This window comes from Squalius cephalus (assembly GCF_949319135.1).
Source record: "Squalius cephalus genome assembly, chromosome: 5".
In the NCBI taxonomy this organism is placed as follows: domain Eukaryota; kingdom Metazoa; phylum Chordata; class Actinopteri; order Cypriniformes; family Leuciscidae; genus Squalius; species Squalius cephalus.
Genome location: NC_137126.1, coordinates 18,804,675 through 18,823,340, shown reverse-complemented (window position 1 = coordinate 18,823,340; position 18,666 = coordinate 18,804,675). Strand labels below are relative to the sequence as shown.

General features: G+C 37.0%; 1 protein-coding gene across 2 annotated transcripts in view; it reads right to left on the bottom strand.

Annotated features, from left to right (window-relative positions):
• The window catches only part of jak2b (Janus kinase 2b), a 52,275-nt gene that overhangs the window by 27,675 nt on the left and 5,934 nt on the right, over positions 1–18,666 (bottom strand). For both annotated transcript variants that reach the window (XM_079870998.1, XM_079870997.1), the window contains exons 2-5: positions 9,416–9,659; positions 4,261–4,384; positions 4,025–4,142; positions 425–570 (exon numbers count right to left, since the gene is read on the bottom strand). In XM_079870998.1, coding sequence (XP_079727124.1) covers positions 425–570; positions 4,025–4,142; positions 4,261–4,384; positions 9,416–9,617 — 590 coding nt within the window. In that variant the 5' untranslated portion in view covers positions 9,618–9,659. The remainder of the gene's footprint in view (positions 1–424; positions 571–4,024; positions 4,143–4,260; positions 4,385–9,415; positions 9,660–18,666) is intronic.

Sequence of the window (18,666 nt, the reverse complement as noted above, 5' to 3'; positions counted from 1 at the left end):
CCAGATGATACGCAAACTATGTTTCTGGGCTGGATAAAGCAAGCCAGAGTCTCGATAGTAAAGTTTTAAAGGTTGCGAATTGTAATAAAGGTAAAAACGATTGCAGTGACGTACAGGACTCGTAAAGTAAGTGTGTGTGTGTCTGTCATACTGATGCACAAACAAACAGTGTATGTGTGTTTCCACACACATTCAGGATAATGTTTTGATTTGTCATGTGCATGTTGCTGTGTTTAGTAATTTAGGTGTTTAGTAATGTCTATGATGATTTAGGAGATCTGAGATGGTTTGGATTCAGACAACAAAGCAGGTTTTAGAGAAAGCGGCAAAATTCTGGAGGATTTACATAACTTTAAATGGACTCATCGTAGATATGATACATTGACAGGTCTAAATATCAAGTAGATCATCCCATTATTGGTACCTAATGTCATTGTAGATGTCCAGTGGGGAGCACTGCTTCTCTTTGGCAGTCCTCATCATGTCCAGCACAGCCATGCCAAGGCACTCCTCCTGAACCTCATGGTCACTGGATAACTTTACCCAGCTGTTTACAAAGTCACTCCTCCACTGCATACACAAAACAGAGAGTGGAATCCCACATCAGTATTACAGTATAAAAAAGAGAGAGAGAGATTAATGACATGGCAGTAATTCTCTGGGAACAATGTTTAAACACCTTTATTAAACAAGAGTTAAGGCCACGTTTAAACCGGAGGGCATGTATTCAATCAAAAATGCAGAAAAAAAGCAGTATTGTGAAATGTTATTACAATTTTAAATAACTGTGATCTATTTTAATATATTTTAAAATGTAATTTATTCCTGTGATGGCAAAGCTGAATTTTCAGCAGCCATGATCCTTTAGAAAGGATGTGCACCACATGCATTTTATTCACCACAACTGTCTGAGGCTGTCTACTGGAATCAAAGTAAACATTGCCTTTGTCTACTGATCGAGTGCATGATAAAAGTGCGTAGCAACGTAAAGTCCCGTTCGCTGTCGTGTTCATAACATGTTTAATCTTGAAAGATCTAAATGCAGCAAATTATGGATAGCAGTTCTGTAACCAAAGCTGAATGTCTTTTCCTATGTAAAGCGGCAGCCATGGTCCCACACCAGCTAAACACCCTCTGGATCCGCCTGCTTCAGTAGCCACACCCCAAACTCTTACCAAAGATTGAGCTGGAATAAGACTGACGGATCTGAGCGGACCGCTCTCAATGATTTGATGGCGCCTGGGAGGCTCAATGTTTACAATTTTGGGGGAAATAAACGCATGAATGGCAAATAGTAGTCAAGGAGCAATAATTCTGGGTTAACAGAATGCATTTTAAGCATAGAAAATCTTACATATTTCAGCTTTAAACCAGAGTTAAAAATAGTGGTCAACTATTATGATTTCTTTTTTATATGCAGAAACTGATATTTGTAGATGATGATCAATATTCTGATATAATTAAAACTATTTCATGATAGATGTTCACAAATTTGCTTGGAATGAAAACTTATTTTACACAATATTTACTGAACAAATGAAACTGTCCACTATCTATTTACAGTGCTGTCAAATGGTTAGGCTGCTGGCCAATTTGGCACATTTTCTGTCACCAACCAATAATCTCAAATTGGTAATTATCAGCCAATTAATTAGCCTGGCCGATAACAGCCTATATCTAAAAAGTACCCTGGGTTAATGATAGTAAGTGCAGTTAAGAGTATGTTACGTTTAAAACCCAATAGAAAGATGTAGTCACCATGGAACTGGGGTTTTACATAGAAAAACACCATTTATAAAACTACTGATAGCATGTCAAACAAACATCAGTAAGCAAACAATGTTGTTTTCATTGTATACTACCTACTATGACACTGCTGTGCATTAATACGAGTGTGCTAGAGAAAACCACAGCAGGTATAAGCAAACATACATTGTGAAAACAACCACGAACAGAGCAGCCGCAGACTGACTGACAAGTGTACACAAGATGCTGCCTCAAAAACGGGTTTCAAAATGACTCCAGTCTGTGTTAAACTTGCAATTTTTAAGGACATAAACCCATGTAATCCAATGGGGTTAGACAGAATGCACCTCCAAACACTTCGCAGCTTAATTTTAAACCCCCATAAGCCTGTTCTTCTTTACCAGGATGAACTCAACATGATGGTCGTATGACTTCCGCTAAAGCACAGCTTCCCCTATGACAGTGGTTTCCAAACGTTTTCTTTTGGTCCTGCCTTTTGTAGAGAAAAATATTTTCAAGCCCCTCCACCAGCACGCACCCACATAAAGACTCTTTTAGAGACATGACCTTGCTTGCAAAATCCTATAGGTTTTATTTGAAAGATAATTAATACAGTACTAAAACTTCTTAACTTCAACAGGATGCTTTTTAAGTGGTCTCTAAGTGGCATCTTAACTTCTTGGGGTTCATACTGCCAGAAGCTAATATTTTGAGGCACGCAACACACTGTGGTCACTCTTCATTACTCACCGTTGTACTGGTGAATCCGAGGACGAGATATGCCTCATCATATTTTCTTGTCTTGAGGCTGTCTACACAGGACGCAACAAAGCGAACGTTACAAATCCATTTTTTCTTTTGTGTCATAAGTACCGCAAGCGCTTGAAGCACGTCAGAAATAGAACGGGGCATCAGTTTCCTGTCAGGGATTTGTCGTGTCGCGCCATATCCAGTGTAGACAGCATCACTGATTATAATGGGTTCTATTTGCTTTTGTCACGTCGTGCCGCAGTGCTCGTGTCTGGTGCAGACACGTTGTTTTGGTAGTCGTGATGTTTGAAGTAGATACATTATCTCCTTTTACGCTTACCTGGCACTGATGTATGTATCGTGGATAGTTCACCCAAAATAAAAAGTACTGTGTGAGAAAAAAAATTCAAGTTTTCAGAGTTTTAGTGTCTGTATTACTACATATAAGGTTGAATATAATGTATAATAATAAAATGGGGGAATATCTGTGTAAAAAGTGGCCTACATTATTTTAAATATATCTAGTCAGTGATAGAGTGCAAGAATATTTGTCTAAAATAATTCTGTATTTTCAGCTTGAGAATCATGAATATTTTTATTCTGGTGTCACCATTGTCCTTGAGTTACAAGCACCAAGTCCAAGCCTATTCATTTCCACCCACAATGTAATACCAAATTTAGCATTTTAATCAACAGCACATTTTTTGTTAAACTTCTATCATATGTCTTGGAGTATCGCAATAATATTGTATCGGGAGTTCAGTATCGTGAAATGTATCGAATCGTGACATTAGGGTATTGTTACACCCAAACTTGTCCATGCTTAGTACAGAACCATGCATCATTCTTTTATATTTTTACACGGCTCCCTGCAATTCAAAGCCTCCTAGTGGTCTGTTATTTCCTCTATTTCTACATTTACATGAAATATTATGCTCAGTTAAAGTACATTTTTACTAATAGTTTAATAACCCTATTAAAACGTAATTGTTAAAATAAATAGTAATTTTTTCAAAGATGACATTTAAAACAAATCTTAGTCTATAGTCTACAAAATAGTCAGGAATTTTAATATCCAGCATTGTGGCTGCATTTTGCATGGGAAGCTGTACTAAAAAGCTGAAGTTAGGAATAAAAAAATCAGATCAATCAACTTGACAGACTGTTAGTGGAAGACAAACGGGCGCCACAAAACCAGCCCACTCAGTAGAGTCAGAGAGCGGGCAGCATGTGTTTAGTAAATAGGGGCCTTTATCTGTGCAGATACACAGTGGCGTAATTCACATTTAAACACTGTAAAATCCGAAACCAAGACTGACTCTTTCCTGAGAAGATAATCTAGGCCAAACTGCAATTAAATTATATATGAATGTGCTCAATAACGCAAGATATGCTCAGATTTCAGGCCAAGTGAAGCGTAACTGTAAAACACTGCTATGGTGATTCAGTATCCACTGACAGCACACAACACTTAGTTAACAATTAAAAGTAATTTCTTTATTGCAAACCTGACGTGGGGAATCCTCACCTGAGCAAAGAGGTAAGACATTACATAGTCATCCAGGACAGGACTCTCAGATCCCTTAGTCACTCCATAGCGGTACGCCCGAGACGCTCCACAACTATACCAGCCGGGAAAATAGTACCTGACAGGAAATATCGCAGTCACTAAACTGCAGGCTACAAAACATTGAGACGGAGAGGACAAAGGCCAAATAAAATAAACCAGGTTAATTAAGTGAAATATGGAGCACAGTGCACTACCTAATTCTGAATAACAAACTCTCGTTGGCTGTTTCGTGTAAATGGAGAACATGATTGGGTGATAACCAGACCCCTTCATCTTCTCTGTACAGTCCAAACAGGCTGCAGTAGACTGGCGTAACTCCTGTGAGAAACAGATGAACATAAAGAACAGACGCTAGTGAGACAAGAGAGACAGACACAACATCAGCCCTAAGGCTCAAGAGCAACACATAAAAAACAAAGAACGGCAAACATAAATGCAAACAATTTTTTACACCAAAATATCCAGTGTGAAGTAAGAAATGCCTGCACATATAAACTAGGGAATGGATCATGATGGTCAACAATGGTCCAACTGCGAAATAGTCAATTTGTGAGGTTAACTTTAGTTTTAATAGAATTGTCCTCATCTACACTACCGGTCAATAATTATGTGTATTTCATGCTTTTAAAAAAAAAAAAAAAACCTTTATTTATTCAAAAATATAGTAAAAACAGTAATATTGTGAAAGATAAAATATAAAAGTAACTGTTTTCTAACTGTTTTCTATTTGAATATATTTAGAATATATTTTACTGGGATGGTAAAGGGTGCAATCCAAATGGCATTTTTGCACCCTTGAAGGGCACTTCGGGAAGGGGACACCATTTGTAGAAGCGTTCCCTACGAAAGAACCAAAGTCTTCAGTGTCACATGATCCTTCAGAATAGAATCCTAAAAAAAAATGCATCATGGATACCACAAAAAATTAAGCACAACTGTTTTCAACATTGATAATCTTTTTTTGGGCACACTTTAGTTTAGGGTACAGTTCTCAATATTAACTAAGATTTTTGCCTCAAACTCCTAATTACTGCTTATTAATAGTTAGTAAGGTAGTTGTTAAGTTTAGGTATTGGGTGGATTTAGGGATGTAGAATATGGTCATGCAGAATAAGCCATTAAAATGTGCTTTATAAGTACTAATAAACAGCCAATATCCTAGTAATATGCATGCTTATAAACAACTAGTTAATAGTGAGAATTGGACCCTAAACTAAAGTGTTACTTTTTTTTTTTTTTGAGTACCAAATTAGTATTGTATTCTGAAGGATCATGTGACACTAAAAATTTTGCTTTGCCATCACAGGAATATATTTTAACAAAAATTTGCTGAGGCTTGTTAGAAATTGTATAAGTTCAGTGTTAAATGTACTTCACACTAGGGCTGTCACGATGTTAGATTTTTCACACCACGGTTATTGTGGCCAAAATATTTCATGATATCGATATATCGCGATATCTATATAGAATCTTTTATTTTTACTTTGATTATAGTTTTTCTTTTTTACACAACAAACATAAGGATACTGATAAACACAAGGCACATGCATTACTTGTATACTCAATCTATGGCAAATTTTTGTGAAGGAAGACAAGCATGTGAAGTTTATCTGGTTTCAAACTGAAGCGAAACACTGTCTGAATGTTTCCTGAAGAACTGAAAAGCTCTTAAACCTGTTGCACTGGCGCCAAGTCATGCATATAGCAGATTTGAACAAAAAAATAAGATGAGTAAAGAAATGGGATATATGATCACAGAATCCCACTGTTAACAGGTTAATGTCATGTTTCCCATTCCATGACTAGTAAAATAATCGCAATTTACTCTGTAAAATGGCGTAATCCGCAGAGTGATGGACACGGAGATAGGTAAAAAGGTTGGTGGCTACACATTCTGCAGATTGAGTTTATGGGGATCGCTTTTACGCGGCACACCGGATGAGAAGCGTCGCGACGCGTCTATGACAACTTGAAGTATTATGAAATGAAGATAATGTCTGTCTGTACTATGTTATGACTGTACTGTACAATTAAATACAATAGTTGCTGAGTCTGCGATCTGAACACTTTACCTCTTTAACTGAATGATTTGAGAATCTCACCTGAAAATGGTCGCGGCCGGATTTTGAGCCGTTGCTGGGTGCAGTTGCTGGGCGCCGCGGACAGATGCACACCGCCGGTGTGTGTACACTCATAGAGAATAATGCGTTCGAATTTTAAAGACGTGCGCTTCTCCTCCGGTGTGCGACCCCCTTTAACCCTCTGGGCTTCTTCGCCCGAAAACGGGCGAAAACTTGAACGTTTCGAATTGTTTAATTTTTTTGCTTCATCGGATGGGGGTGAAACTTGGTGACTTTTCTTTTATTACCTATATGAACACACAAAAAAATCAAGGAGATGATTCTGATATGTTAAAGGGTCGTAAAAAAAAAAAGTCACACTTAGCTTCCTCCCGCCCGAAAACGGGCGACATAGGAAATGAATGGGAAATACGAAAAAATAGGAAAACTCAGAGAAACTTTTGGTGGTACAAGCTACAGATCAGCCACTGTGCTGAAAAAAAGTGTACAGCAATGAAGGGGTGACACTCTAAAACATCAAGAGTGCAAAAAAGACACCCTCCCCCCCACACACACACACCCCCACACACAAACACACACACACACACACAGAGAAATGAACTGGTAAGACTGAAACAGCAAATTTTGCCCCAAACTATATAAAAATTATATAATCATAATAACTCCAAAACTATAGCAAGGAGAGTCAAAAGGTAGGTATCGTTTGAAAGAACTCTTTTTAAATTTTTTAAAATATAAATTACATTACATTTGGACATTGTCCCGCCAAGAAACGGTGGATAAAAGACAATATATATATATATAATTTTTATTATGATTTTGCATATCTTTCATATTTGTCATGGAATAACTCAGGAAGGAAATAAGGTAGGAGGAAAATTCTTTTTTAGTGAAGTCCCACTACATGTTAGCTGCATCTGGATAAAAAAAAATAATTTTTGGATAAAGGAATCAAAAATTACAGCATTTTGAAAAGAGATAGCCTTTTTGTACAGTCTTTCACACCCCCTCATGGGCAATTTTTTCTCCATGAAGAATATCTTGTCATAAAAGCAATAGATTATGTTAATTTTGGGCTCATTTTAATTGTAATAATATGCTGTAAAAAATGAAGTGCCATTTTCAATTATCTGAGAATGTTTCATGAGCTGTATGATGTTTTTGACACATTGCAGTACATTATTTTATAGATTATGAAAAAAAGAGAAATTCTATGTATCAGCAAATAACTCAACAATACTTAAGAGTTTTTCAAAGTGGATACATTCACTGTAAAGTTCAGACTCTAAGCTTTCAAATGACATCAACTTTGTGTTTATCAAGGCAAGATTTTTGAAAAATATGGTAATAAATATTTTCGCAGCTAGGTGGCGACTGCTGGCGGTACACTTGGTTTTAGAGGGATTACTCCGCACTCGTTAATGTATTAATACATTTAATTAGATGCATTAAAAAGCTGAGATTCTAAGCTTTAAAATGATATATAATTTGTGTTGTTCCATTCAGTGGTTGATTAGTAATAAATTGTTTTCTTTCCGAATGGGAATAAATCAAATAAATAAATAAAAAAGCTATAGGCCGCCTATGGGCGGTTATAGGACATGACACAAATTAATACATTTTGAAGCCACTAGGTGGCGCTCTTCTCACTTGAAATATTTTTTTTTTTAGGCCTGCACTCTAATTTGATGTGAAATGTTGCATTTATTGAAAAATAAAATAAAATAAATAAAATAAAAATATATATATTAATTCTAATGGAAAAAATAGCTCATAAAAATTACATAATTAATGCAAAGTATCATAAAAAATTCTAAAAATTCTATATAATAATCAGAAAACATTATAGAACAAAACAATATTTGATTGGTTATCCTAGGACAAAGTTAAGTACAATTTTAAGGCTTCGCCCGTTTTCGGGCGGGAGGAAGCTAAGTGTGACCCAATTATGAAGAAGCCTAGAGGGTTAAGGAGATGTTTTCTTTAGGAGATGTTGTGAGCTTATTTTTTTCGGGTGTGGACAGAGTGTTTCACTCTCTCGCTCAGACGACATTCTTCTCAGATTAGCTGCGCGGGCACGCGCTGCGTCGTCTTCTTATTTGATAGGGGTCAGCGGGTGCAATACAGCCACCTGAGAGGTCAACCAGGTAGCCTACTGGCGCTGGAGTATTTACGTGTCATGTTATCATAAGAGTCCTGTTCATTTTAAACATTGTGGTTATCGCCAATACCGGTATATTGTCACACTCTAAATTAACACGATGTCGATATTTCATGCTTTGAATATCACGATTATCGTCAACACTGGTATATTGCGACACCCCTACTTCACACCTAAACATGCATTTATTAGTTGATGTCTGACGCAATAAAAATGAATTTTCTTCAGTGCATAGACAAATAAAGACAAGGTGTTTCTGTAAATTTTCACAGGATAAATGACATCAATCACAGATTCATTTACTAGCCCCTTTACATTATTTGAATAGCAGCACCATGCTTAGCAGTAAAGAAAGTCAGGTAAAAAAAACTGTGACAAGAAGACCATCACATGTCTGTCACCAATACCCTGTTGGGGATGAGCTGATGGCTCCTGGGCTGATGTTTATCTTTTAAACCGTAAACACAGGTGGACTGACAGGATCTTATTATATAAGCCATCAATACTACACCTGATTAATGTGAGAATCCCAAGCATGCCACAAATAACTGACTGTTTTTGCAATAACCTACAATAATATAATATAATATAATATAATATAATATAATAGTTACATCTCATTTTAAGAATAATAAAAAAAAAGATACTGACGATACTGTGTTATCAATAATAAATCTGAGTACATGGGCAAGAAGAAAATAATGTTAGCCTGGTAAACCCTTTTTTCAGGGAAATCACTTTAACATTGTCCTAAACAGGAGCAACGTGACAAGTTTTCAGTAACGGTCCTAATCGAAAATGTTGCGTGACATAGCATCATTTTTGTTTAATGCACAGCAGTGAGCATCCCAGTTTTTGATAAATTAAACTTCACAGTGGCCAGGCCTACTCTAAGATACAGACACTAAGCATTAAGCAACCAATAAAATTATGTCATGGGACGTTTATCACAGTCTCCATGGAAGGGATTTATCACATTGCATCTGGATGGAACACAGTGCAACATATTATTCTTTATCATAACATTTTATTCATATCTACTTTATAAATTCTAAATAAATTTTTTTTAAGCTTCTTTTCTATAATCACATGATGGGCATAACTGACCGCACTCCTTGGCAGCATCGATGATGAGCTGTTCGGTGACATACTCTCCCGGTGGGTAACACAGAGGGGTGCAGTTAGCATCGCTCCGGCTGCTGTGGTAGAGGTGGATCTTGAGAATGGTGGGTTGCTTTGGACAGAGCTCCTCATGGTGGACATCACCATTCTGGTAACGTGGTTCACACACAGCTGTCTCCATGTCCATCACAGAGACACATGTGATGAGAGATAAAACAGCAACATTCACCTGGTGGAGGACATGGAGAAAGAGTACATTATCTACTAGGCTTGGTGCGGTAGTTGTTGTAACCGGTGCAATTACATTACTTGGCCACCGTGGCACCGCCCCCACTGTCGTTTTGTTTTTTTATGGAAATATAAACTGAAAGCATCTGCTCTGCTCCAAACAGCATGAGCAGGGCCAAGAACTAACATTTTACCCCACCTGTCAATGGCCGATATTTTTTTATCGGTCATGAAAATGTTTTAGCAAAAACAGGCAGTTATGACACCAAAATTTCAATTAATCTAATCAAATGTAATATAACACTGCATAGTCTTCACTGTGTAAACGAAAAATAGATTAAACATAGAATAACAAAAGTAATTCATTCAAGAGCAGTGAGTGTTTTTTAACATTAAAAAAAGCAGACAGCAGCAAGTCAATTAGCCTTCTGTCACTTTAAGACCGAATGCACGGATCCAATATACTGATACACACTGTACACAAGGCTCGAAATTGCGACCAATTTGGTCCCATATGGTCCTGAAATTTAATCTGTGAGACCTAAAAATATATTTGGGAGCATTTGTGCGAGTGCAAATAATGGTTTTGGTGCGACCTGTTTTCATTTCTCTTCAAAACGTTTGCAAATTAGGCTTACTGCACAGTGTGTACGTTATGTGCGCTGATACACGGTGCCCGGACCATCATTCTATCCAACATTACATAACCAATCAAACTTCATCCTTACATTCTTAACTTTAAAGCAGATTTTAGATTGGTTAATTTTAGCTGTCAATCACTCCCACTCCCTTTCACTGCACTCCGTTGTCACGTGACAGGGAGCTGTCTACCACGTGAAATTTTAAAGGCTGAATAAGAGAGAAGATGAAATGAACGCTGACAGATTTCTTTTGTAAGCCGTCACAAATAATCCTGGAGTTGGTGATGTGGTTAATGTGGATCCACCAGCTGAAAAGAAATCGTACAGCTTTCGGAGAGAGTGGCTAAAAGATTTCGAGTGGCTCCGCTATGCTGATGGTTCAATGCATTGTGTTCACTGTAAAACCTGTGGGACAGAATTTGCAGCTAACACAGCGTTCGCAACTGAATCAATACATTTTAAGCGCGCAAGCTTGGTTAAACACGGAGAGAGTGCCAAGCACAAAAATGCAGGGACAGGTGTGTGGCAAACAAATCAGGTTCATCAGGTTCGATTATTAAGGCTTTTAATTGCCAGGATGCTGTCATTCTGCTCTACTGGCAAAGCTAAACGTCACATTTGGTGGGTGCTCCTAAATTTTTGAAATTGGGAGCACCAGTGCTACCAAGTAAAAAAGTTAATTTTGAACTCTGTGTACACATGCGTTTTCTTTCTCAACTGTTTACGTTCATAACAATGTTTACTAGGATCCTTGCCGAGACAGGCATTTTTTTTGACACAATTGTGTGAATTTGTCCGTTCAAGCGCAAAAAGACATGAAAGAGCTCAATATTCACACGCTGTCTGAGACACGTTTTTCTGGGCGCGTGCCTCGGATGTTTAAACTTCCCTAACAACATGCAAATAATGAGTTGAGTCAATTTTTTCATGTTCTTGGGTTTGAATTTAAATAGGCTAGGCTTACACTTTCGTGATGATACAGAACTGGCCCGTCAACTTTCCCAAGCGTCGTTCATGTTTATTTACAATGATGTTCTCAAAACATTGCACTGTTAGAATAAAAAAAAATGTTACCAGCCAACCGCCGATTGACGCCGTTTCATATACTGTACCTGCCAACGTTGATTTTTACTTGCATTTGGCGCTTGGTGAGTGTAAATCTGAGTTTACTTCACTTATCACTAGGGTGGCACAATATTGGAAAAAACTGACATTATAAAATATATAGTTTTTCTGCAATATATATTTTGATATAAAAACAATTTCACCAGATGACTTTAATAGCTCTATTTGGAAAGAATAATTAATTTTAAAATGATTGGGGTGATTTTGTAGGGGAGTATATCTGCATAGAAAATAATAAATTAGAACAAAGATGAAATAACAGAGCCTTATTACACAGTTAAGTTTAACAGTATTCAGGTACAGAAATTGAATAATCAAATGTAAATTAACACTGCCTTCGCTGTATAAATTAAATATAATTAGTATTTGTTAAAGCTTTTAAGTGATCTTTTGTGAAGTGAAGTGTATTTTCTTATTTGATTAACATTAAGGACACAGACAACAGCAGCTTTATAAGTCTGCTGTCACTTTAAAGGTGCTCTAAGTGATGTTGGGTGACTCACTTCTTGTTGACGTTTGAAGTATTGTCAAACAAAACGGAGGCTAGCAAGACCCTCCCTCCTCCTCATCCGCACTAACCCCCCAAACCCCACCCCCAAATCATTCTTGTCAGTTATTGGCTGGAACAGTTTGTTATGTTTCGTGGTGCGGGTGAGCCCAGTTTGTTTTTGTTGCTGTTTGTGGAGCCTGTGGTGTCTAGAGAGACCGCGTTTTTTTACAGTGTGTTCAGGGGACAGGCAGCTAGCGGATGGTGAGGAGATGTTTGCTGTATGTGACAAAAAATATTTTGGCCTAAAAAACATGTGACATCACTTAGAGCACCTTTAAGATCAAACGTATGGGTCCAATATAATGATACGTGTGCGTTTTCTTTCCCAATTGTTTCCGTTTCCGTTCAAGCAAAAACAGAAGAGAAAGAGAATGGAATTCAGTGTTTGTGTCTTCTTGCACTAAAAAAACAAACAAAAAAACAAATCGCTTGAATGCTTCAAGTGTTAGTTCAACCAAAACCAAAAATTCAGTCATCACTTTGACACTTCAAAAAGTTCTTAAAGAGATCGTAAAACTAATCCATAAGAATTATGTGGTTTAGTCCAAATTTTCTGAAGAGACATGAATGCTTTTATATGCAGAACAGATTTAATGTAGGCTTTTATTCACATATAAACATTCATCAATGCACACATCAGTTATGATAAACGGAAGTTCAAGACGCAGCACATCTGAGCTTAAGCAAGAACCAATGAGGTTTGTTCTTGCGTGAATAAAAGCCTAAATTCTATCTGTTCATCATATAAAGCGATCGTGTCTCTTTATTAAACTTAACTAAACCTCTAAATTCATATGGTTTAGCTTTACGATCTCTTTGAAGTGTCAAAGTGGGAGTTGCGTAGCTGTCAATGGAGAGTACAAAACTGGCTCAGATTTTATTAAAAATATCTTAATTTGTGTTCCGAAGATGAATGAAAGTCTTACAGGTTTGGAACAACAGGGGAGTAAATGATGACAGAATTTAGATTTTTTTGTGAGCTAACTCTTTAAATTGACAGGACCAAACATTTTCTCTATGATAGTTACATTTTGCAACTAATCCGAGAACCACGTTTTGACCGTGGTGCCTGGTCTGTACGGATCAACTACGATCCCTTTACTTGACATTAAAAGTGATTTCAATAGCGGCTCGCTGATGTCCACAAATTATAGGCCTCACTGTGACATCCCTAATATCTACCAACAACAACCACCAAACCAAAAAGAATCCAAATTAGCATTGCATAATATATAAGGAACCATATATAGAGGAGTTAATGCTAATTTGAATGCTAATTAATGATAATTTAAACCAATAATTTGCTTACTAGCTTGTACCATCTTTTCTTTTTTTGGTCATACACACACAAAAAAAGAAAAGATGGTACAAGCTAGTAAGCAAATGATCAAGCGATTTTTTTTTTTTTTTTTTAGTGCAAGAAGACACAAACACTGAATTCCATTCTCTTTCTCTTCTGTTTTTGCTTGAACGGAAACGGAAACATTTGGGAAAGAAAACGCACACGTATCATTATATTGGACCCATATGTTCGATCTTAAAGTGACAGCAGACTTATAAAGCTGCTGCTGTCTGTGTCCTTAATGTATAAAGTGCATTTTTGCCTCGTCAAATTTAATTAATTAAAATAAGCTAAAAGTAACACGATTGTTTAATATTTTGTCACAACTTAATTTAATTGTGTTCAATCAACCTAATATATTTAAAACTGAAGTTTACTTAATTAATTTGTGTGAAAACTACATGAATCATTTTTGTTGACGACTAACTGGGCAGTGGATCTATAGTTCCCAGCATGCTTTGCAAGGGACTGCATTAGGAGGGTAAATTTAGGGATTAAAGTGTTATTTTGTGTGTTTTTCTGTAAATGGAAAGATGTTGTTAGTTAATGTTAGTGTTTAATATTCAGTTATGTTAGAAACTTAGAGGACTTTCTGCAATGTTTTTGAATTTTGTGGTTACCATTATGCAGGAGAGTGGCGACTGTGTTTAGTTTAGGGCTGTGGGCACTCAGTTTATACATTAAACCTCACTCATAGACTTGCATAAGTAATATTCAATATTACTCTGTAAAAAGTGGTTTTAATTTAATTGAACACTTGTAGCTTCTATCATTGGAAATAACTGTAAATTAGTCAAATTAGCTAAAATTATGTTATTATGTAATTATGTTGGTGATTTTAGGTAGGGCACAAATTAAATACAGTCAACCTGACAAAACTTTATCTAGCAGGAATGACTAAATGAATTTAAGTTCATACAACAAAATTACAATAAATAATTTCAAACAAATTAGATTTTGTTGGAAAAATGTAATTCATTTTCGTGGAAAAGTTTTCCTTAATTTAATCAAGTTCTTTCAACAGCTTTTTTTTTTTTTTTTGAGTGTAAGCTAATCAGTTTCATGTGTTCAGCATCTAAGCTTGACCTGATTCTTTGTAAAGTTATCTAGTCAAAATCACATCTGTATATGTCAGGTTTATTTGGACATTCGTCAGATGGACATCTCTGGCCCCTCCACTCTTTTTAAACACATAAATGTGTCCTTTGTGAATGGCCACTTACATCTAAGTGTTTTCACATTCTTTCATAAGAACAAAAATAAAAGTATTTATTCACTTTTAAAATCATTTCATAAAAAACACAACATATAAAGTTTATTTTGTCAGCAATTTAAAAAGCAGAAGTGCAGAGTTAGTCAGATTTCCTAAATGCAAGCAAAATTCAGACTCTAACAAGATTTTGAATCAAGTAAAAGGTTTTTAATTCTTTAGCTGCTCCAGGTAATAGGGGTAAAACACAAAAAGGAAATAATACACAACAATAGATTATTAGATATTAATAAAACCCCAGAAATTCCATATCAGATCATCTCAAACATGCCTTGACATCATTATCTGTCACTTTGGTATTACTCAAGGATTAAAGAATGGATCCGATTCACTTCTGTCTGCTGTATGTATCAAACCATCTGAGAGTTATGTTGTATATATGGTCAAAACACAGAAATGTGAGCATAGCTGCAGAAAAATCAACTGAACTCTACCAACAACGTCTCTTACCTGTCTGTGTATGAAGAGTACAACACTAGTCCCAACCACTGTGTGTACACACATTGACAAGCTTACACTGTTTACTTGAATTATAGCCTATTGCAGTGCCCTGCGTCATCATTTTTATTTCTACTATACGCGTTATATGTGCTAACTATATCTTACAAGGTATTTTGAAGCCCTTAATAATAAGCATGTTTCATGTTTAGGACAAATTGGATTATTATGCACTTTCCCCAACTATTTTTTCAGATGCGCTCCTTATATTAATATACTGTATGTATTGCCTCATCCTAAATCGTTTATAAAAATAGATATATCGTATAAACTCGATTTACCGCCCTGCCCTAATTTGGTGTTGGTCAAGTCATTCTGACTTCTGAATTCTGACACTGTCTGATATTACAGGGCCTTCTCCATTAAGAGAAAACACTGGAAATAGCTAACTGACTGACCCCTCTGAGGTTGGAGTTTATTTTATTTTCAATTTCAGCTTTCAACTAGGGATGCAAGCAACATTAAAAATATTCTGGGCCAAAACTGAAAATTCAGGATGCACTTGGCCGAAAACCAACCAACCAACCAACCAACCAACCATCCATCCATCCATCAAAATGATTTAATAATCAACACTCAAAAAGCTAAAACAGAGTTGTACATTTAAATTGTGCAAAAGGCAATATTTATATACACTTTTTAATTAACAAGATTGTTTCTACTTCAGCTTGTTGGTGAAACAGAACATGAAAGATGTATTAAACATTAATAGGTATCAAGTAAAAATATAATGAATATGTAATACAGTGCATATATTTAGCAACATGCTCTGGCCTAGAGTTATTTTTTTCTAGCTAACTAATGAGATTATGGACAGTATAGCTTTCTTGAGGTAAATGTAACGTTAAGTAGGCTATAGCTTACAAGCTGTTTTATTGATGTCTTTCCCCGATTAAAACACTGATTGAGTGATTACATGAAACAGGATTAATTTCGGCAAGTTGTAATGCATCTTTCAACTAGGGTTGCCACCTACTGAAAAAAAAAGGGAGAAATGTGGTTCTTTATAGGAAAATAAGGGACAGAAAGTACTGTACCACACAGTATGTCAGCGTCTGCGGTTACATACGTGTAAAGTAGGGCTGGTCCGAATACCATTTTTTGAGCTTCGAAGCTTCGGTAGTAATGAACATCGAATATTCGAAGCTTCGGAGAGAGGGTGCTGAACATATTCTTCTCTCTAATAAAGGCAGGAATCTCTATGTGTCTGTATGTCCGTTTGCATTTTGATTATTTCGAGAACCGTTCATCCAATCGACTTCACAAGGGAGTGCAGTGTCGCACTTGGTGCAATATAGATGGATACGCGAGACGCAACACATTCAGAATTAATAAACTTTTAGTAAACTATACAGAACAGCGCGAGCGCGAGCGGGAAGCGGCGCACCTCATGCGGGCAGGGCTTATATGCTCCGAGAACGGACACTGCACTAGTGATATAAAACGCACACACACAGGTCTGTTAACTTAAGCAATACTTTTAAGGTAGTCTAATATTTTTCTGACTTACAAATTACTGACACAGTAAAAGGTAGATTTAAATAAAGAAAAACGAAATTTAAATAAAGAAAAACGAAATTTAAATAAAGAAAAACGAAATTAAGTTAAATTAAAAAAGAGATTAATTTAGATTGATAATAACAGGTAAAAATGCTAATACATTTTGTTTCTATTATTCTATTTTCCACAATGTCAAAGCAACGCAGCTTAACCCAAAACACAAGCTAAGGCATGCACTTCGGTCCATACACTCCCGTAGCTGGAACACTTACGGTGCGTGTCCACTACAGCGGCAAAAGTCCACTCAGTGTCGCTGGCAACGCTGTAATGTCTCCGCTTTGAGGTGTGTCTGTTGCGAGTGTGTTTAATATAAGTTTATTTTTAACACACGGACAGTATAATTATCAGCGATGTACGCGATTACATTTAGAAATAGACAAGCTTTGTTTCCAAATGCCCCAAGCAAATATATCCTTTCAATTTTATAAACTTTTATAAACCCAGCCAATATAATCACAATAAACACATCCAAAATAAAATCTTTAACATATATATAACAACTACAAAGTGTCTAATTTGTAAACAAAATGATTTACGCACTAAATCCAGCATAAACTCTGGGACAATTTGCATATTCTTAAACTCTCAAGACAGACGTCACATCCCGAACCTCACAGCAATTGGCTGCCGTCAATCCCAAAATGCAATGCGCGAGCGTGAAGCTCGACTTCCATAGTAATGAACTGAAAACGCTCTCTCCGCTCCGCTCGCACCGTGCCAGTGGACACGCACCGTTACTGTCCGTGTGTTGAAAAAAACTTAGATTAAACACACTCGCAACAGACATACCCCAAAGCGGAGACGTTACAGCGTTGCCAGCGGCACTGAGCGGACTTTTGCCGCTGTAGTGGACACGCACCGTTAGGCCGGTGACACACTGGCTGCGTGGCGTGAGCGTCTCAAGCCCAATTTATACTTCTGCGTCGAACTTACGCCGTAGCTACGTCGTAGGCTGTGTGTAGCGCGCGTACCCTGACGTGCACCTCTCCAAAAATGTAACAACGCGTAATGTAACAATAAAGGGTGATTCCAACTAATAAAGCTGGTTTTGCAGTGACTACTGCAACAGGGAAGTTGGCATCCAGGAAAGACTGCATCACATCCGTTTCAAAGAACATGTTAGCATTTCCAAAATGCCAAAATTAAGTTTTCATTTAGCTAAAAACTGAAACCACATATAATGTTTATTTAATAATTAATTAATTAATCAAATGTATTTAAAGGGATACTTCACCGCTGGAAAGATGAATGAGTATTTAAATTGGGTCATTTATGTAGTAGAAATGTGAAATTATTTTAGAAGTTGGTGCCTTCTAAATTTATTTTTGGCTCATGAGAATGAAAGACAACAACTCCCAGAATGCACTTGCTTTGCAAGGCCATTCCCAAGCCACACCTACCAGTTACAGAGGGCAGTATCGGAAGAAATGATACAACTAGGCTACTAGTTGACTCGAAACTGATGCCGCGTTCCAGGCAACCTGTAACCCGTGTTTTTCCAACCTTATACCCGTGAAAGTGCACTGGAACGGCAGTCAAACCCGTGACTTCCCACCCGTGAACTCGTACTAGATCGATGTACTCCCAGTTACGAGTTGGAAAACACGGGTTACAGGTTGCCTGGAACGCGGCATAAAAAGACGCAGTTTCATCGTGAGATCCCACCCCCTATGGGCGGATTGAAAACATGCGGAACGAGCTCCTACTACTGGCTGTAGTCTCTAGCCTCTGGCCAAAAAAGCCTCCAATGACGCAAAATGACGATTTTTGCGTCATCTGAGGTTTTTTTCCAGACAATACAGAAATCTCTCGTCTCACCGTATGTTCACACCACCGCCAGAGAAAGATTCGGGGACGCTCTGATGCTCTGACTTAGATCGAAGGCGTGATCTTTTTAAACCAATGTTTACAGGATTGCGTTCTCTGGAATCCTCTCAGACGGAGGACTTCTACATTCTGATTGGTTGCCGCCGAACCGCGTCATAGCTTATTACCATAAAGTTGACCTGAATTCAACTCTCC